The 21418-nt window shown below is 45.1% G+C and overlaps 1 protein-coding gene across 1 annotated transcript; it reads left to right on the forward strand.

Annotated features, from left to right (window-relative positions):
- Window positions 1-10174: 10174 nt before the first annotated feature.
- Window positions 10175-18428, forward strand: FITM2 (fat storage inducing transmembrane protein 2). Its single transcript, XM_049868720.1, has 2 exons — window positions 10175-10415; window positions 12753-18428. Exons 1-2 carry the CDS (start codon window positions 10243-10245, stop codon window positions 13366-13368), a joined length of 789 nt encoding a protein of 262 aa, XP_049724677.1. The 5' UTR covers window positions 10175-10242; the 3' UTR covers window positions 13369-18428.
- The last annotated feature ends 2990 nt before the right edge of the window (window positions 18429-21418 follow it).

Below are 21418 nucleotides of genomic sequence, written 5' to 3' on the forward strand. Positions count from 1 at the left end.
GACAAAAAGTGAACCAGACTTCCCGTCTCTTTAATGGAGACGTTGACACTTTGCCGTGCGTCTTTCACACGTTACTATGAGCAACCAAAGATGAGCATCTTTATTATAGAGGGAGCCATTTATCGTGCACCTTATCTGGGCAGCCAGGTTGGCAAGCATACCATTCTCATTTTTAAAGTGAGGAAACAGGTTAGGTGATTTGCCCTACGTCACATTCAAAAATCAATCCCGTTGGCGACTCTGACTCACAGAGACCCTCCAGGACAAAGCAGAACCGCCCCATAGGGTTTCCAACTGCCCCATAGGGCTTCCAAGACTGTAATCTTTAAGAAGCAGACTGCCACATCTTTCTCCAGAGTGGCTGACCTTTCGGTTAGCAGCAGAGTGCTTTATCCACTGCACCACCAGAGCTTCTAGATCACACAGGTAGTGAGTCTAGACTTGTACGCGTGTCTATCCAAGGGCTTTCTTAACCGATCTAGACATGGCCTCTAAACCCTGATTTGGTGCACTTTGCAAAGTGCTGTGACTGAGCTGTTACCATGAGAAGGTAGGTGAAGTCAGAGTAGCACTCCTCAGGTCTAGGGGGCCGTGGGGGTGGCGATTATTTGAATCCCGGCTCTGCTGGGTTGGCTTCCTGTGTGACCTTGGCTAAGTTGCTTAGCCTGTCTGTGCCTCAGTGTATCCATTTGTGGAACACAGTAACAACAGTACCTACCTGTGAAGTTGTTATGGAACGGAAAATTGTCAAATACAATAAAGCACTTAGCACAGTGGCTGGCACTTAGTTAAGGCTCAATGAACAGTGGCTCTTCTTGAAACATAGGTATCATATTCCCGACCTGGTGCTCCTTGTTTTGTTTTTTAAACTTTTTTTTTTTTTTTAGTATGAAATATAGCGACCCTTTAGGACCGAGTTACTAGGGTTGCTATGAGTTGAAATTGTCTCAATGGCAATGGGTTGGGTGTGGTTTTTAGGACCGAGTAAAACTCCCCCATAAGATTTTCAAGAAGCAGCTGGTGGATTCGAACTGCTGATCTTTTGGTTAGCAGCTGTAGCTCTTAACCGCTGTGCCACCTGGACCCTGAAATATAGCATACGTACAGAAAAATGTATAAATTATGAATGAATAGTTGTCAAGCAAACACATAGGTGTTATATAGGCCGGTAGGTAACGACATAGTTACAGGGATAACTACTCCCAGGTCAAGAACTGAAACATTGCCTCCACTCCCCAAACCCCTTGATCTCAATGTCCTCCCTCCACTCTATAGGTAACCACTCTCCTGGGCTAATCATTTCCTTGCTTTGCTTTTTAGTTTTCCCAGTGATTTTTTCAGGCAACGAAAGCTCCCTCCTCTCCGGCCTCAGGCCTGTGACTGCCTGGGATAAGAGGGTCTGGGGTCTGCAGGAGAGGATGGCCGGAGGAGGGAGCAGGGGGGACCTTGGGGCTGCTGGAGGTGGTGTGGGGTCCCAGGTTGTGCAGCTTGCAGATGAACACAGCAGGATCCCAGGCCTTGCGCCAGCCCCACTGACCCTGTGGCCAGATGGGCCCAGAAGATGGGCAGCCTGGGCTTGTGGGTTTGGGGGCCCTGCCTGTGGATGCAGCCCCCTCTCAGTCAGGCAGTCTGACAGCCTCGCCTCAGACAGACACGGGCTTTGCTCAGCTGCCTCATCCCAGGGAGTGAATAGTTGTCCCCTCTGGCCAGACAGAGAGGTGGCCAGAGGTTAATAACAAGGGAAGCTTTGAAGAGGAGAGTTCAGAAGGAAAGAATTGGTGCTGGGGATGAACACTGCTGCTTGCTGGCCAGGAGCCCTGAAAAAGGAGGCCAGCTACCAGGAGAATTACTGGGCACCTGGTCCCCCTGCCCACTCCCAGAGTGAATTATTTCCCGAACACCAGCCAGCAAAACAGTACATGCTGGTTGTTCTACCTGGAACGAGCGCTTCCCACTGTTGCCCTGGCCAACCCCTGGCCAATCCTTCAGACCTCAGCTTAGAAACTGCATCTTCCAAGAATTCTTTCCTGGCCTTTCCCTGGCTGGGTAGGTGCTCTCCTCCATGGCCCCCAAGTGTCTTCTGCTTAAGCCGCTATCAATTTATCACAGCATCTTTCATACTTTATGGACCAGAAACCCCCTCTCGCAGAGATTTATCATCGTGAGAACACCTTAAGATGAAAAACAGAAAAATAATTTCATCATTATTATTTTACATTGCTTCTCTTCTGTTTATAAAGAAGCAGTTTGTATTTTAAAAATAACTTCCTTTAGATCAGTTTATTAGTAATGATTCCTTAATGTATTCAACAACAACAACAACCAAAAAAAAAAAAAAAAAAGCTGGAGGGTTTAGTAGGTGCCAGACACCGTACTAGACACTTGAAATGCATTGGTGAATAAAACGGGCTATGTTCCCTGGAGCTGACATTCTAGTATGTGGGACAGAAAATAAATATATAAGGAAATTACATAAAGTATATTTAAAATAATTTTTGACACAAAAGGACAAATCCTGTATGATCCCACTTATATGAAATACTTAAAACAGGCAACTGCATAGAGAAAAGTTTATTAGTGGTTACCAGAGGCTGGAGCGAGAGGGAAAAGAGGAGTTATTACTTAAGGGGTACTGTGTCTGTCCAGGGGAATGAAAACGTTTGAAAGGGGATAGTGGTGATGTTTGTGGAACCAGGGATATCATTGCTGATGTCAGATGGATCCTGGCTGAAAGCAGAGAATACCAGGAGGATGTTTACCTGTGTTTTATTGATTATGCAAAGGCATTTGACTGTGTGGATCATAACAAACTATGGATAACACTGCGAAGAATGGGAATTCCTGAACACTTGATTGTGCTCATGAGGAACCTTTACATAGATCAAGAGGCAGTTGTTCGGACAGAACAAGGGGATACTGATTGGTTTAAAGTCAGGAAAGATGTACGTCAGGGTTGTATTTTTTCACCATACCTATTTTTTTTTTTATTTAAGCTGTATGCTGAACAAATAATATGAGAAGCTGGACTATATTAAGAAGAACGGGGCATCAGGATTGGAGGAAGACTCATTAACAACCTGCGTTATACAGATGACACAACCTTGAAACACGTTTAACCAAAAACAAAAATCCTCACGAATGGACCGATAAGTAACATCATGATAAACAGAGAAAAGATTGAAGTTGTCAAGGATTTCATTTTACTTGGATCCACAATCAACACCCAGGGAAGCAGCAGTCAAGAAATCAAAAGACGCATTGCAGTGGGCAAATCTGCTGCAAAAGACTTCTTTAAAGCAAAGATGTCACCTTGAAGACTGAGGTGACATCAAGCCATGGTGTTTTCAATACCTCATATACATTTGAAAGTTGGACGATGAATGAGGAAGACTGAAGAAGAATTGATGCCTTTGAATTGTGGTATTGGTGAAGAATATTGAATATACCATGGACTGCCGAAAGAATGAACAAATCTGTCTTGGAAAAAGTACAACCAGAATGCTCCTTAGAAGCAAGGATGACCAGACTATGTCTCACAGACTTTGGACACGTTATCAGGAGGGAACAGTTCCTGGAGAAGGACATCATGCTTGGTAAAGTAGAGGGTCAGCGAAAAAGAGGAAGACCCTCAATGAGATCAGTTGACACAGTGGCTGCAACAATGGGCTCAAACATAACAATTGTGAGAATGGTGCAGGACTGGGTAGTGTTTAGTTCTGTTGTACATAGGGTCGCTATGAGTTGGAACCGACTCGGTGACATCTAACAACAACTTTTAACGAAGTGATACAGGCCAATTTACTTTAAAACAGACCAAGTTCATTGTCAAAATAGAGATTTCTTTTCAAATGGAATCACTTACTCACATTCTTTCGTATTCTACCCCAACAGAATTCAGTTAATCCCCTATGAATCAGTGACATTAGAATGTAACGTGGCTATGAAGAACAAAATTCTTTATAAGAGGACAGCATAAGCTTAAATTTTCTTGTATTTTAATACGGTGTGTATACGTGTGTGCGCACGTATTCATGTCCTACCTGGCCAAGGCACAATCTTAACCTCAGATGATTTCCAGGCAGCTGTTCCACAAACGTGCGATTTTACAGTTTTCAAAAAACTCAAGCTGCCATCAAAGTAAAAAAGACAAGTAGAAGTGATTCTCAAAAAAATTGAAAAGCAGCAGAGTGCTTATTTGTATAAGTGCTTATTGTATTGTAGACCAGTTTCAAGATCAATGTTGTAATCTCCAAACTCTTGCGACAAAAGTGACATACTTGTATGTGGAATTTGCTTATGCAATTATATTTAGCATTCAATAAGAAAGTGTTACTTTGTTTGTAGCAGACAACGTTTTGGTTATAGTTCTTCATTTCTGTAGTAAACAGGAAGCCATATACATCTGTAAAGCCCGACTCTAAGAAACCTAAGACATAAAATTCTGAGCAAAGGTCAAAACTAAAGGTAATTATCTGATTTAAAATTTTAAAACTTACCAGGTGAACGTTTGGAGAGTTAATTGAAAATGCTGCTGAGTATTTATTTTAGTAAACTTTTCTGTATGTGAATATCTGCATACTGACTTAATGAATATGACTCACAAATATTTCAAACCAACATTTTTACTTCCATGTTACATAGGTGATATTCTGGCTCTATCCTTCCTTCTTCATTTATTAGTGAGAATATTTCTACTACAAGGAAGTCACCTACTGTTTTGTTACTCGGTTCAGTTCACATGGGAAAGGCAGGAAAAAGATTTGACTCTTCCCTTTATTTACCAGTTCTCAAAATAATGGGTTGGTTTCTTCAAGGGTGGCCAATGAATATTTTAAGTATCATCATAAACCCGTGGATTTAAACATGTCTGTTGCATTTTAATCGACTGCAGTCACTATTTTTATTTATGAACAAATAGTTCCATCCTCGGCCTTTCTATTGACTCCTGTGTCCTTTGGAAATGACTTTGGCAATCATTGATAGCTTATGACTGCCTTCCTTTTTGTTCAGATAAGATGTTCCAGGCTCGTCTTGTACATTTTCTGCCTCAAACCTGAGAAACTGTGCTTTCAAATGGTGATAGATCTCCAGTTATTTGGGAAACTCGACTATTCAAAACAGAAGTCCCAACACCTACCCCAACGTTTGGCTCGCAGAAAGTAGTTGATAAATGTTGGTTGGCTGAATAAATTAACGATTATCACCTTCATTAGACTTTAAGTTCCCTTGAGGTCAGAGACCATATACGTGCATCCTTATCCCTTCCATCTATCTTTATAACTTCCATTCCCATCCCTGTACCTACTACCGGGCCTACATAGCAGGTGCTAACAAGTGTTTGTTGAATAGATAAATGTAGAAATGAATAGCAACAATTTGGAGGTACCACTGAAGTCTTAGGCAGGGCAGAACCCTGATATTTGTGGCCTTTTATCACCCTCTGGTGGGGAATGCTCTAAAATCCCATTACCAGTACCAGTTGCTATCAAGTCTGCGCATGGCGACCCCATGTGTGTCAGAGCAGAACTGTGCTCCACAGGATTTTCAATGGCTGATTTTTTCCGTAGATCACCAGGCCTTTCTTCAGAGGTGCCTCTGGGTGGATTCAAACCACTCAAACCTTTCAGTTTACAGGGAGCAGGTTAACCATTTACACCACCCAGGGACTCCCAAAATCCCCCAGTGCAGTGGTTTTCAAACTATGGGTTCCCATCCATTAGTGAGTCATAAAGTCAATTCAGTGGGTCATGAGTAGCATTTTTAAAAAGTGAATTGAATAGAAAATATCAGAGTGTCTCACACATAGTAGAAGCAAATGCTGTCATGAAACCTGTTTCAGTTATATACTCCATGTCTATAGCTTTACCTGTATTAGGATATGTATTCAGTTATATGGTACATACATTTTTGTGTGTACTGAATCACAACTAAAGGTTTGTTGGTAAATGTTTAACAACTAGCTCTTTGGGGGAGAATGTATAAGCATATATGTACGTATGTTTCTTATAATTTTTTGATATAAAGAATGCATAGCATGTAATTTACAAATAATAATAAAATGTGAAAATACTCTTTATTACAAATCCGTATAGCCAATTGATTCTCACACAATGCTTTCATTGATTTCCACCAAACTCTTGCATTCATAGATGTTATGGATTGACTTGTGTCCCCCCAAAATGTGTGTCAGCTTGGCTAGGCCACGATTCCCAGTATTGTGTAGTTACCTTCCATTTTGTGAGCTGATGTGATTTTCCTACCTGTTGTAAATCCTAACCTCTATAATGCTAATGTGGCAGAATTAGAGATAATAATGCTAATGAGGCAGGACTCAATCTACAAAGTTAGGTTGTATCTTGAGTCAATCTGTTTTGAGATATAAAAGAGAGAAGTGAGGAGAGAGGAGAGGGACCTCCTACCACCAAGAAAGCAGAGCCAGGAGCCGAATTCGGTGTCTTTTGGACCTGGGGTCCCTGTGCTGAGAAGCTTCTAGACCAGGGGAAGATTGATGACAAGGACCCTCCTCCAGAGCCAACAGAGAAAGAAAGGCTTCCCCTGGAGCTGATGCCCAGACTTTGGACTTCTAGGCTTCTAAACTGTGATAGAATAAATTTCTGTTTCTTAAAGCCATCTCCTTGTGGTATTTCTGTTACAGCAGCACTAGATGACTAAAACACTAGCTGACCTATGCTTTCAATTCAACCATGTTCTGACAAACAGAGTTGCATCTCCATCTAGACAATCAACAAAACAAATTATGCTCTGATTTGTAGCATTTGCCAATTTCCTTCATGTAAACACTCCCACCGTAGCTAATTTAAAGCTACCAGTATGACATCACTGAATATGCACTTGGGAAGAGAGGCATAGTAGCGTACCATTACACCGTATAGTGTTTCTGTCTCACAGATAGGATGTCGTTGTTGTTAGTTGACCCTGAATACACTCCTACTCATGGTGACCCCAACTGATCCCATGTGTGCAGAGTACAGCTGCCCCATAGGATTTTCAAGGCTGTGACCTTTTGGAAGGCCTGTCTCCCAAGTGCCTCTGGGTGAGTTTGAACCGCCACTGTTATGGCTAGTACTGAAGTGCTTAACCGTTTGCACCATCCAGGGACTCCTTACTCCTTACACGTACAATAGACATAAATAACCCAAAGACCATAGATAATAATAAAATATACTAAAATAATTAGGAAATGATCACTTTTGAGTGTGAGTTTATATAATTTGATTTTTAATAATCAGCTTGCAAAATTCCTGAAAATCTCATAATCAGTTCGGGCAGGCCACTATGAGCTGGTTCCAACACACCACTGGGCTCAAAACACAAATATGTATTTCCTACGTACAGTGGTTAAGAACTTGGCTGCTAACCAAAAGGTCAGCAGTTCAAATCCACCAGTCGCTCTTTGCAAACCCTATGGGGAAGTTCTACTCTGTCCTCTAGGGTCGCTATGAGTTGAAATCGACTCGATGGCAATGAGTTTTGTTTTTTTTTTTTGGAATATGGGTTGAGGCAAAAATGAAAGTTGAAAACTGTTCTAGAGACCTGCAACAATTGGTTCAAGGCCCATTGCCGCTGAGTTGATTGTGACTCATAATGCACAACTGCCCCATAGAGCTTCCAAGACTGTAAATCTTTATGGAAGCAGAAGCCACATTTTTCTTCCATAGAACAGTTAGTGGATTTGAACCGCTGATCTTTTAGTTAGCGGCCGAGCTCTTAACCACTATGCCACCAGGGCTCCCTAACGATTAGTCAGCCCTGGGCTTAACCAGTTCTTCAAGAATCTCCAGGAACGAGGCTGAATGGTCTCAAACAAGCTCGTTTCCTTTCTAAAGAAATATGAATAATCCTGAACCTTTCAGAAGATACCTTTGTGATAGTTCCTCTGGGTGATGTCTAGCGTTTCTCTTTACCTGGGACCCTTTTCCCTTTTTTTTAGGGAGGAGATCAGTACCTGGATTTTCATTGGTGGACCCACCCAGCGGATAAGGAATGGAGGTGGGACTCAACCCAGCCTCCCCCTCTTAGCCATTGTGCTGTTTGCTACGAAAGTAACACTAACCAAGCACCTGCCAACCTTCAGGAGATAGGGATGGTTTCAGCCTACTATTTACAAGCTGCCCTCACAAATAAGGAAACCCTGATGGTGTAGTGGTTAAGAACTATGGCTGCTAATCAAAAGGTTGGCAGTTTGAATCCACCAGGCGCTGCTTGGACGGCAATGGGTCTTTGGTTTGGTCATAAATAAGGAACCCTGGTGGTGCACTGGTTAAAGTGCTCAGCTGCTAACTGAAAGGTCAGCAGTTTAAACCCACCAGTCTCTCTGTCGGAGAAAGATGTGACAGTCTGCTTCTGGAAGGCTTACAGCCTTGGAAATCCTGTGGGGCAGTTCTATTCTGTCCTATAGGGTCAGAGTAATGGCAGTGGGTTTGGTTTGTTTTTCATTTCACAAATAACACTTGGTCTGTGAATAATCAGTTCATTATAGGCACAAATCAGGCCAGTGTTTTCCAAAGTGTGGTACCTATCCCTGGTATAGGGCATGAGATTATTTTAGGAAGTTCAGAGATAATGGATATTTCAGTGGCAAATTTTCATTTGCAATAGAAAACATGTAACTGGCACAGAATCCGTGATTTCAAGGATGTTTTTGTTTGGGAAGCTAATCGGTAGGTATTTAAGTTTTAAATGTGTGTTGGTTTAAAGAACACTATTAATAGTAGAATTGGTGGCATATGGATGTAGCGAAAGTAGTTAAAGTGGCAAAGGAATGATTCAAGGCTGGGAAACACTGAATTAGACACCTAGCTGTGACAAGTGTTACAGGAATAAGGATCTTGCCTCTGGCTGGTCAAGAATGAGCAGGTAAGGCACATAGAGTTTTCCACTCGAGCAAAGCTTTATTGAAGAGGCTTGCAAGTGGAAACAAGGAAGGCCTAGAGCAAAAAAAGAGGGCCTGGGTGAGTCATGTTTATTCATAGGCACAGGCGGGGATATGTTAACTAAGGTGCACGTGCAGCAGCCTTCCAAGATGGCTCCTATCCCAGAGGCCTCTGGGATTCGTAGCAGGACTTATTATGGGGTGTCACACCTGCATAGTCTCTTGCTCCCTGGATTTGATTCCTGGCTGGGGCTGCAGCCCCTCACTGCCCCTAGTGGAAGGTCACACAGCAGTCACAGGTGGATGTTCTGCCCATGTTCCTGGGCCTGATTTTCTCCAGCTGCCTCTGAACGACAACTTTAAAGAAGTTTGCGGGCTATTTTTAGATACCCTGCCCCATTGTTCTGGGGAAGGACTTTGTTTCTGAGCCCTGTTCCATTTCTTGTTACTTTGTTTGCAGATTTTGGGGCCCCTCCATTCTCTGTCTTACTAAGTCTCTAGTTAAGGTTCCACCCTCCACCCCCTATTACTTCCCTGATAGTATAATCTGTTTCTCTTTTACTTGCTTCTCCTCTAACCACACCAGTCTCTTTGCCATTTCTCAAACTGGCACCCTCGATCTCAGGGCCTTTGCTCCCTGTCTTACAAGGACTGAGGGGGCTTCACTGTGATGAACTGAGTGACTGAGTCACCAACACCCTCATTGGATCTCCTTTAAACTGCATCGTCCAGCATTTTTATCCCATACAAATAGCTGCTTTAAAAGAGAAAATAAATTTAATATTTTATGAATTGATTTTCTAATGAAACCTAATCTCATGTGCCTGCACGTGTACCACCATAATGAACCACCACTCATAGAACTAACTCTTGGGAAAATCTCGTCTCTCCCATTTTACAGATGAGAAAACTGAGGCTCAAATAGAGGAAGCATTTTTGCCAAGGTAAAAGGGAAACTAATTGATGATGTAATCACTCCTCCAATTCCTACCTTGCCCCATTCATTCTTCCCCAACCACCAGCAAACATTCCCACAAGCGCTTTCTCCCAGACTAAAGACCCAAGGGGGTGAGATTCCAACCTTAGGTACACAGAGGGCTATCGCCGGATGGCAGGGGCTGGGGGAAGGAAGAAGAGGAAAGCGAGGTGTTCGGAGATGAGCGCGTTGCAGTGGCTGGTAACGACCAGAAGAGGGAGTGCGCGGGCTCCAGAGTGCAAAAGCTCCGCCAAGGGGTGGGGCCCGCGGGTGGCACGCATGCGCCCAACGGGGGGCGGAACAAGCCCGGGCGAAGGACAAGACGGTGGCCGAGAGGGCTAGGGGAGGCGGACGGTGGCCGACAAGGTCGGCCATGGATCACCTGGAGCGCTGCGCGTGGCTCCTCAGGGGGACGCTGGTGCGGGCGGCCGTGCGGCGCTACCTGCCCTGGGCACTGGTGACGTTCATGCTGGCGGGCTCGCTCCTCAAGGAGCTCTCTCCGCTGCCGGAGAGCTACCTCAGCAACAAGCGCAACGTCCTCAATGTGTGAGTCAGCCCCGGGTCCCCCTCTCCTGTCCCCGCCATCGCGGGCTCGCTGTCGCGATAGGCGGGCACGGGGCCTGGCTGACGTCCGGCTGACGGGACGACTCGTCCACTGAAGCGGGGATTTAGCTTCCCAGATGGACGGGTCCTTGGAAGGGGGTAAGCCCTCCCAACCGTGACAGCAGCATTTCGCACTTGTGTCGCGACTAAGGGGCGCCGGAACAGCTGGTGTCACTAGAAGTTGGTGTCTGCAGACCCAGACAAAGTAGCCGGAGCTTGACTGGGCAGAGAGTGATGAGCAGGGTTGTCTGGATGTCCGATGTGAGTGTAGGGGGGTGTGTCGGGGTGGGGTAGGGGGACATAGGAACTAGCCTGTGTCTCTGTCCCTTCTCCTAATCCCCCATGGAGTTAGGAGTTGATCCTTGGCCTGTTTGGGAGATGCTGCCCCCCGCCTGCTTTTGTCAGACCCCCCATCTCCACCCTGTGTTGATCCCCCCAGCCTGTGACAGGGTCTCATCACCACCTGTGAAAGACCTACTTTCTCTCCCCATCCCACCTTTGAGAGTGTTGCGCCAGCCTGTGACAGGACCCCCACTCAAAGATATTCGGCCAAGGAGTCGGGAATTCTCCAGTCTATGACCTTTCCTCTGGATTTCCTTGGACCTTCTCAGTCACCCAAAGTGCATGGCGGTGGCCCAGAAAAAAAAAAAAAAAACAACCCAGCTGGGCTCTCGGAGACATCTTAACTCCACCCACTTACTCCTTTATTTTGAAACTCCTGGAATTTTAAGTTTATTGCACAAACCCACTGTTGCAGTAATAAAGGGAAGCGCCAAAAGGCAAAACTTATCCCTTGATTAGAGCCAGATTTTTCTTCAGAATTAGAGTGTCTGCAGCACCTCTTGAAAGTTTGCCTAACTTTGGTTATCTGCTTAAAACCCTGGTTTCTCTCCCAGGCAGCTTTGTCAAATGTCAGACAGATCTTGGCTCTGGCAAGATCCTTGTATGTCAACCCCAGTGAAGATTTTAGTGACAGGCCCTTGAGTGATATCTGGGAAACCTTTGGATCCTAGGAATGCCATTCTGTCCTTGGCCTGCCTTCCTTCCTCACATACCCTGCATGGCCTGGCTAAGAATAGACTCCAAGAGTGTTAGTGTCCCCAAGTCCCTTGCCTATGTGTTAACCACAGCTGGTCCCCAGGTCAGCCACCTTTCATGAGCACATGAGGGGCCAACAAGGCACCTGCTGCTTTGTCCTGCCTGGGTGGGCTAGGAGCCAAACAGCCTGGCAGACAAGTCCCTGTTGTTTGGGAGTAGCCGTGGATTCTGGCATTTTGTTCCAAGCTTCTGTGCTAATTAATGAAGGGAACTAGTGAATCATTGGATCTAGAAGGGACCTTAAAAATAGTTTGATCCCTTTAGCTCTATTAACAGCTGAGGAAAGTGAGGCTTAGAAAGGTGCAGTAACAGGTTAGATCAGAGTCAGGATTTGAAACTGGGTCATCGAGCTTGAAGACAAGCACTTCGTGTGCCAATTCCTTTGAAATGCAGTTGGATGGTTCCAAGACCATGTGTGTCTTTTAGGACAGAGCCGTGGTGTGGTGAGAAAAGCATGGGTTTGGGGCTGGCCAGACCCTGGTTTCATCTCTGCTTGCTGATTTTGTGTGTCACCCTGGACAAGGTACTGAATTTTCCTGACCCTTAGATTCCTAATCAATACCTTCCTCCCGGGGTAACTGAGTATTCTATGGGAAAGTGAATGTATGTGAAAGCTGGCATTTGGTAGGTGCTCCGTTATTACTTTCTTGAACAAATAACATAGCGCTTAAGATTACAGACACTGGATTTGAACCCCAGCTACTTCTACCTTGGGTGTGACACTTCTCTTATCTGTAAAACCCACTGCCACTGAGTCGATTCTGACTTAGCGGCCTTATAAGACAGAGTAGAACTGCCCCATAGGGTTTCCAAGGCTGTAATCTCTAGTCTGTAATCTCAAGACTGCCACATCTTTCTCCCTCAGAGCAGCTGGTGGGTTCGAACCACTGAACTTTCTGTTAGCAGCCGAGCGCTTAGCCACTATGCCACCAGGTCTCCATTTATCTGTAGAATGGGTATAGTAATAGTCCATACCTCAGAGAGTTGTTTAAGAATTAAATAACTAATACAACTAAAGTACTATATGTGAAGCATGTAGTAAGAACTCAAAATGTGATAGCTGTCATGATCTGTAACTTTTATCCAGTTTTCCTTCTTTTGCGAGTCTAGAGATCTGACTCCTGACATTGTTTCCTCTCTGCCACGTCCCCTCTTTTCACTTCCACTTTCCTTCTTTGCCAGGTATTTTGTCAAAGTAGCCTGGGCCTGGACCTTCTGTCTCCTTCTGCCTTTCATTGCTCTCACCAACTACCACCTGACGGGCAAGACCAGGCTGGTGCTGCGGCGGTTGAGCACCCTGCTTGTGGGCACGGCCATCTGGTATGTCTGCACAACCATCTTCTCCAATGTTGAACACTACACGGGCAGCTGCTACCATTCGCCAGCCCTGGAAGGGGTCAGGAAGGAGCACCAGAACAAACAGCAGTGCCGCGGGGAAGGAGGCTTTTGGCACGGCTTTGACATCTCAGGCCACTCCTTCCTGCTGCCCTACTGTGCCCTCATGATTGTGGAGGAGATGGCCGTGTTGCATGAGGTGAAGACGGACCGAAGCCATTGCCTCCACACGGCCATCACCACCCTGGTCGTGGCCCTGGGCACCCTGACCTTCGTTTGGGTGTTGATGTTTCTGTGCACAGCTCTTTATTTTCATGACTTGCCTCAGAAAGTGTTTGGCACTCTGTTCGGTCTCCTGGGGTGGTATGGGACATACGGGTTTTGGTATCAGAAGTCCTTTTCCCCAGGACTTCCTCCGCAGAGCTCTAGTTTCAGTCTGAAGCAAGACAGTTACAAGAAGTAAAAGAAACAAAAGGGGTGGCAGCAGAACAATGGCTAATATATTTTTCATTTATTTATCTAAATTATTGATCCTACCGCAGAGAGGAAGCTTACCAGGCAGTGTTGGTGTGTGGTGGCGGAGTCTGGGGAGCAAGTTTAGCCCCCAGACTAATCTTGTGGCGTTATCCTGTGTCACAAGCACCACCCTTCCAGCCAGGCACATTTCGTCCTTGGCAGGACTTGATCTTGGTCTGAACTCCCCTTTTGTCTCTAGAGGGCAGAGCAGAGGCTCAGCGAAAAGAGAGTCAGGAAAGCTTCCCTTGGGTGGCCGAGCGGAGGCCAGGGGCCTTAAGACTCTTATCTGCTGCCATCTTCCTGATTTCTGATTGTTTTATGGTTTTAATGTCTATTAATGATATTATTTGAAAATATTTCCCTCTGGTCCATTTTGCACAAGCATTTATTTCAGGCAGAGTTCTTTATAAAAGAAGCAACTGCCCGAAACAAACTCTGGTTGTAGTATTTGTTAATCCGTGGAATGTTAAATGTCGAAACAGGCCTGTTGAACCGGAGTGCCTCTGCGACCTAGTGTTGTATGATTTGAACGTCACAAACGTTGATGATTTTCTGTCAGTGATTTCTATTATGTATGTTGGTTTTTGAAGCAATAAGGTTACTGTTTTTTCTTCCTTCTTGAGCGAATGCTTTATAGGTTTTAATAACAACCGTGGCCATTATTCTTTGTCGACAAAACTGAGAATAACTGACAACGCCAGTGCTGCACTTTGGCATATGTGTAGATTGTTTTGAGGGTTTGTTTAGAACATGAATTTACTTTTTATAAACCAAAGTCTTGGCTTATGGCATTAAATTCTGCCTCACAGGACTGTTTTCTCTGTGAAGAATAAAACAGGAAAGCAGGTGCTTTAGTAGTAACTTGATGAGTTTGAAAGCTGAGTCAGATTAATTTTGCAGAATACACATTTGTCCTGAAATGTTCTGAGCACATATCAGACCGAACAGTGCTTCAGGGTCCTATGATAAGGACATTGCTCGGTGGCCCAAGGCATCTTTACTTATTGAGCAAGATTATGATAATTCAGAAGTAAAATAAAATGTCTCCCATTGCATCAGATGGCAAGAAGCCAGCCTGATTGCAGAAATGCCCTTATTAAATGGTGGCATGGCTTTGGTCCCACCCACCTCTTGCACCTCCAACAAAAACAAACCTGGGCTGGGCCTCGAATTTGCCCTTCTCCCCACACTCGCCTTGTCATTCTGTGGCCTCTCTGAGAGTGCTGGGAAGGGTTAGAAATCCTACCACCTCCATCCCACAAAGGCACAGCTACCTGTGAGCAGATCTCTCTTCTCCCCTCACCCAGGCTCTCCTTAAGGTCTCTCAGACTGAGCTCTTCGCGTTTTGGATAATCGCTCTTGAAGTGCTTTGATGCCCCTCCCCACCCCCCCCACCCCACCAGCCTGGTAATAGCATTAACTGATAAACACTACACTTAACCAGCTTAACTCACGCTTAGGCTGTTAGGAGCTTGAGGCCTGGAAATTGTTCAGGGTAAATTTTATTTTATATAAAGATGTATTTAAAATACGTGGTTTGTGTGCTGTTAAGCTGCAGGTTAACTCGTGTTGATCATATTGTGAGACCTGATGTGTTGTACCCTAAAGTGGGAGAAACACTGGCAGCATCACCATGGTGCTTCGGAAACACTTGGCAGGATGTGATAAGCCCCAATGAGAGAAATTTTTGCCCTCTGGAGTTTACATCCATAAACCCAGAGAGGTAGGTGCTTACTGAAGGGATTGAAATCTCTCCTAAATTTCTTGTTTGGCACCTAAAAGCAACAGGCATAGAGCAATCTGGAAGTTCACTTGTGACACTTAAATCTCCAGGGATTTTCTCATGCGTGTCTGATTCAGGCTCAGCATTAGACTAACTCTGGTGGGAAGTGTCGGTTACCAGAACTCCCAGATCCGTGCCTTCTGTGTTGATTAGTCTCCCACTACTTCTTGTTCATCCTTAGCATCCTTGCGTTTTTCTTGGGAACATGCTCTATATTCCTGTTTCACACAGCATGGTGTTAGGTGAAAGAGTTTGGACTTAGACCTGGATTTAAATCTTGGCACCACCACTCAGCTGTAGGACCATGGGCAAGTTAAATATCTCCAGGCCTCGTTTTCTTCATCTGTAAAGTGGAGATAATACACTTAGGATTAAGGGAAATGATGCCAATAAACTGCCCTGTGTGCTTAGCAGGCACTAATCTCCCTATCCACCCCACCCCCCGCCCCATCCTTCTTGTCTAAGCCTTTAGAACTTTTTGGCTCTTCCAGAGAAGGCAGGGGAAACTAACATTCTTCTTTTTGGTGCCATTTGGGGTCTGGGTCTCCTCTTGAAACAGATTCGTACTTTGAAAAGTGTCTGTTGTCCCCAGGTGCTAAACAAGAGGCTTTTGGAGGTATATCACAGGATATTGCCGCCCTTGTTTTGCCTCTCCATGTTGAGGTTCATTCACTGATGCCTCGTTTTCCACATGCATCTGTCGTAGTCTGGGTACCAGATTGTATTTAGAGAATGGCTCTTGCCACTGTTATATACACATGGATCATGTGTGTAAACAAGCAAATTAAACTAGAGAGAATTAAATTCCACATGCCAGTGTTTCGTGTGTTCCTTTCTAATACCCTCGAGGAGGTCCACTTAATGTTAGCTCACTTTGTGAAAGTAGGCTAACTCTTCAACCGCTGGTCAGATGTAGGGTGTTTCATCGCTTTAGTTGCTCCTGTCTTCCCCTCTAGATCCTGTAAACTAAGTATTTGTTGATTCATTTAAGCAGGCCACAGATGTTCTTTGTTATTTCTTAGCTTGACTTACAGTCCTGAGTTCTAAATCAGCCAGATTTGGGAGCAGTCCTCTTGGCAAAAGGAGAAGAGATTGGCCTCACAGAAGAACAGTGAAGAACAGTTACAAAGTTCACAGTAACAAGGTCATCTTTGAAAGTGCTTTGTAACCCTGGAGCCCTGTACATACCTGGGAGCCTCTTAACGCCTTCCAGTGCTCACTCATTTGTCAGCCTGACCTGCTTGGCACCCCCAGGTCGTGTCTGTCGAAAGTTCTGTGGCTGCAGGGTTAGAATCTCCTCACACTGCAAAACTCCCCGGTTTAGATTCCTTCAACTGCAATAAACCCTTCTTGACTCCATACCGTGAGCCAAGAACTGGGGTAGAATGATAAACTCCCTCCCTTTGTGGAGTTTGTGTCTGAAGTCCATCCCTTCTGAGCCTATAGGGTATGCTGAGGTTGTGAAAATGAAATTGATACAACTTTGCACTGAAGGCATCTTCAGTCTTACAGAGAAGACATATCAGGGACCAGTAATCATCGCCAAGTGGTGCGTGCTGGGGCAAGGTCAAGGCCTGGGAACGTAGAGCAGGGAACACTTCACAAGACAGCAATCCTTTTGAAGGGTAAGTGTTAAGGCGGTGAGAACAGCATGTGCAAAGGCGTACAGATGTCACCACAATGCTCATGCAGATACCCCTTTTCAAGAAATGGGACTTCCCTATCATTTTCTAAAGCAACTGAGATTGAAGAAAGGCAGACGTAAAGAAGACTGTCAGCGGAGATCCTAGATGAGCCCTGTGACAGTATCACGTGCTCTCAACTGGGGGTTAGAATACCTGGCTTGGAGCTGGGTTCTGCTACTACTTTTTCTGCTTTTCTGTGTGACTTTAAACAAGTCACTGAGCCTCTCTGGGTCTCAGTTTCCTCATCTGAAAAAGGATGGGGGTGGCCTGAATAATCTCACCAACTCTTCTTATCTTTTCTACTTTTCTCCTCTGTTCTGCCTGATGAAAAATTCTTCCCAAGCTGTTTATGACTTTTATTTTTAGGAAACAATCCGAGAAGAAACTCCCACTCAGCTGAGGTGGCAGCTGGTTTCCTGGCAAGTGAGTGATGGGGGAGCATACTTCAGGTGCCCTTCCTCCCTCCCCGTCTTTTTCTCTGCACCAACACTAATCTAGCTCAGACCTGTTGTTGTGAGGGCTCATATGGACTTACAGGACATGGGAAGCTGAACCTGGTTCCCTAATGGAAAGATGGCAGGGACCTTAAAAAAAAAGTCTTTAAAAGTCAAAACTTTTTTTTTATTGTGCTTTAGATGAAAGTTTAAATCAAAACATTTTTTTGTTCTATTTTTATTGTGCTTTAGATAAAGATTTACAGAGCAAATTAATTTCTCAGTAAACAATACACATATTGTTTTGCGACATTGGTTGCCAGTCTCACGACATGTCAACACTCTCCCCTTCTCAAGCTTGGGTTTCCCATTAGCAACTTTCCTGCCCCCTCCTGCCCTCTAGTCCTTGCCCCTGATTTGGTGTGTCCATTTAGTCTCGTTTTGTTTTATGGGCCTGTCTAATCTTTGGCTGAAGGGTGAGCCTCAGGAGTGACTTCGTTACTGAGCTACAAGGGTATCTGGGGGGCCATACTCTCGGGGTTTCTCCAGTCTCTGTAGACCGGTAAGTCTGGTCTTTTTTTGTGAGTTAGAATTTTGTTCTACGTTTTTCTCCAGCTCTGTCCAGGACCCTCTATTGTGATTCCTGTCAGAGTAGTCGGTGGTAGTATGCAGGCACCATCTAGTTGTGCTGGACTCAGTCTGGTGGAGGCTGTGGTAGTTGTGGTCCATTAGTCATTTAATCTTTCCCTTCTGTCTTCGGTCTTTGGTTTTATTGATTCTCCCTTGCTCTAGTTGGGGTAGGACCAGTAGGGTATCTTAGATAGCTGCTCACAAGCTTTTAAGACCCCAGATGCTACTCACCAAAGTAGGAAGTTGAACATTTTCTTTATAAACTATGTTGTGCCAAGTGAGCTAGATGTCCCCCAAGACCATGGTCCCAGCCTTCAGCCCGGTAATTCAGTCCCCCGGGGAGTTTGGACGTATCTATGAAGTTTCCATGACCTTGCCTTGATCAAATTTTGCTGCCTTCCCCAGCATTATGTACTATCTTACCCCTCACCAAAGTTACCTCTTATCTATTGTCTATTTAGTGCTTTTCCCTCCCGGCCCCTCCCTTCTCTCGTAACCATCAAAAATTCTTACTTTGTGTGTAAATCAAAACATTTTTGATAGCTCTCAAAGAGAAGTTAGTTTCTGTTAAGAGAAGCTCTGTGCAATTTGAACACTTTCAGAAATAGTGCCAGGAGCCCCCAGAACACAGGTACTTTCAGACCTTGGTGGGAGGGTAAATGGGTACTACCTGTTTAGATGGTAATCTAGTAATGTCAGCATTTAAAATGTCCAGACCCAACAATCTCAGTCTAGGTGTTCAGGCTCTGGAGATGCTTGTAGAAGTGGGCAAGGATATAAGGATTTTACTGCAGCTGATTGTAGTAGTGAAAAACTGTCAAGAACTCAAATGCCAGTTAGTTAAATAAGTTATGGTAACTATATTACAGAACACAGTTCAGTCACCACAAAGAAGAAGTGATGTTATATATCCTGTGGATTCTGGAAAGACCTTAACTCAAGGCGACTGTAACTTGTAATTGTGTCTCTTCCGTCTCACTGAGCCCTGGTTTCTGACGTGTGAGATGGGGATAACAGTAGTACCTCATCCCATTCATCATCCGCTCAATCAATACTGGAGGATCTGAGTGTGCACCAGAGCCCCTGTGTGGTACAAAGGGTTAATGTGGTCAGCTACTACTAACCAAAAGGCTGGAGGTTCGAGTCCATCCAGAGGCACCTTGGAAGAAAGGCCTCGCAACCTGCTTCTAAAAAATCAGCCACCGAAAACCTAGCATTGCACAGTTCTACTCTAACATGCGTGGGATCACCATGAGTCAGAACTGACTCGATGGCAGCTGAGTGTGCATCACGTGCTGTGCTGGGCACAGGGTGCAGCATTGATTCGGAGACATGGTCCTGCCTTCAGCGAGTTTAGAGTCTAGCTGGGTACAGGCTGTGAAATGGCAATTCCAAAACGGTGTGCTGAGGGTCAAAAGTAGAGCAGTCCCCCAACCTACCCTGCCACCCTGCTAGCTTGGGTAGAGGGGATTTACATAAAGCTTTAAAAGAGCAAAAGAGGGAGGGCCCACCTTCTGGCTCTGCCACACACTGGCCTTGTGACTCTGAGCATGTTCCTTAACCCCCCTTTTTTTCCTCAACTGTAAAACTGGGATAATAATAAGACTGGATTAAATGAATTAATGCCTGTAAAGTGTAGAGAACAGGATCTAGCATATGGGAAGCACTTATAAATGTTTTTCAAGAACACAGTAAGTGCCCACTGTGCCCTCATTATTATTACTTACAAAGCAAAGAAAAAGAAGCCCCACACATGCTAATGTTTGATTGACTCAGAAAGTTAAAACGTACATACAGTCAGTGAATGTTGAACACCTAATGTCCCTGGTCATCTGGCTGGGAGTGCAGCCTCTGATGTCAGGGTTAACTAGAGAGAGAGGGAGAGAGCCAGCTGTTTTCCAGAAGAGATGAAAGGAAAGACACGTTGTAACTTGGTGCCCTCTGGGCTGAGGAGGTCCCCATTGTTAGAGCCTTGGCCACTCATAGGTGTCTGACCCTGGCCCCAGGCTGTACCTTTTCATGGAACTGCCATGCCCCCTGTCTTCCCTGCCAGGATGTGGCTGCCCAGGATATGTGTGTCTGCAGTGTCTGAGTAGCTAGGAGGTGAGTGGGTGGGGGAGCCTGGGATCCACTTCTGATTAACATCTTACTTTCTCCAGCAAAGTTCTTCAGGCCCTGAACACACAAGCTACTGTTGCCTATTCCCACCCCCACTCCCTTCACCTCCCCCCACCCTGCTTCTGTCTGCATTTCCTGAGCACCCTGTGCCTGCCAGGTACCCCACGCTGCTGGGGAGCAGTGCAGGGGTGAGTGGAAGGGGGCATCAACTGTCAGCTGGAGTGACTCTTGCATAAGGAAAGAAGCAGTGGACTTGGAGCCAAGCAGACCATGGTTCAAATCCTGCCTGTCAATTCCTTGGCTGTGTGATCTTGGAAAAGTCACTTAGCCTCTCTGGGCTTATTACTCATTGATGAACTGGATCTGTCTGTTGCCAGGTGAAAACCCCAGGTTTTGCTTGGCGTGACTTGTTACAGCCAATAAACAAGAGGCAGAGGCGGGAGACACCTTTATTTCATTGTACAAGGAAAGGAGCAATCAGGGCTGCTGCCTCCCAGACTGCTGGCAGACAGCTTGGGGAGGCGGGCTTTTACAGAGAGCAGACAAAGAAATGCAAATTAATCATGAATATTAAGGATTGACCTTCACACAGGTACTCAGAGCTTGGGGAGGACTGTGCATTTTCTTTAGACAAGAGTTCGATCCCCCAGGATAGAGGAAGAGATTGATTTTCTTTTACTAGGATGTTAAGTCTCCGCTCAGAGGTGGGTTGAGGCCATCTGTGGCCCGTTCTGTGGTTATCTCCTCAAGGACAGTTCTAGAAGAATGTGCGGCTTATTCTGCTCAGTGCAGGAGGATAAGCCAGAGCCGGTGTCTCTCAGAGGGGTTGGGCTCTGAGGCTGCCTGCCTCACGTCTACCTCGCTGGTCTTGATTGGCTTAATGAATTCATGGATGGGAAAATATTTTATAAGCTTTAATTAAAATGCCAGACATCAGCGAAGGCTGCTTATTATTGAGGAGATTTACCTTTGTCTGATGGGTGTCTCTCTGGAACTGGCACTGTAACTCTGCCATGGCCCTGCTAACCCTGAAATGACCTAGTGCCATCAATGTAATTTTTTAAAAATGCAACATCAAATAAAATTTATAACCGCTAGCATTTGTAAAGAATTTTTAAATCTAGTGTCATCATTTGACTGTATTATCTCACCTGTAGTTCCCAACAATTTAGGACATTTAAAAAACACACACAGCCAGTGCTTTGGCTTCTAACACATCTGGCTTCATATCTCAGCTATATCAGCTATTGCTGCAATAATGCTATGTAACAAACCACTCACCAGACTCGGTGGCTCACAACAAATGTTCACAGGTTAACCATGGTTCTGTTGACCTAGGCTGGGCTC

This window comes from Elephas maximus, chromosome 25, assembly GCF_024166365.1.
Source record: "Elephas maximus indicus isolate mEleMax1 chromosome 25, mEleMax1 primary haplotype, whole genome shotgun sequence".
Classification (NCBI taxonomy): domain Eukaryota; kingdom Metazoa; phylum Chordata; class Mammalia; order Proboscidea; family Elephantidae; genus Elephas; species Elephas maximus.

Excerpts from the sequence above, each read along its gene's own strand:
- FITM2 (XM_049868720.1), top strand. The coding sequence starts at position 10,243 with ATGGATCACCTGGAGCGCTGCGCGTGGCTCCTCAGGGGGACGCTGGTG. Across the intron at positions 10,416-12,752 it reads AAGCGCAACGTCCTCAATGT|GTATTTTGTCAAAGTAGCCT; the intron begins GTGAGTCAGCCC and ends CTTCTTTGCCAG.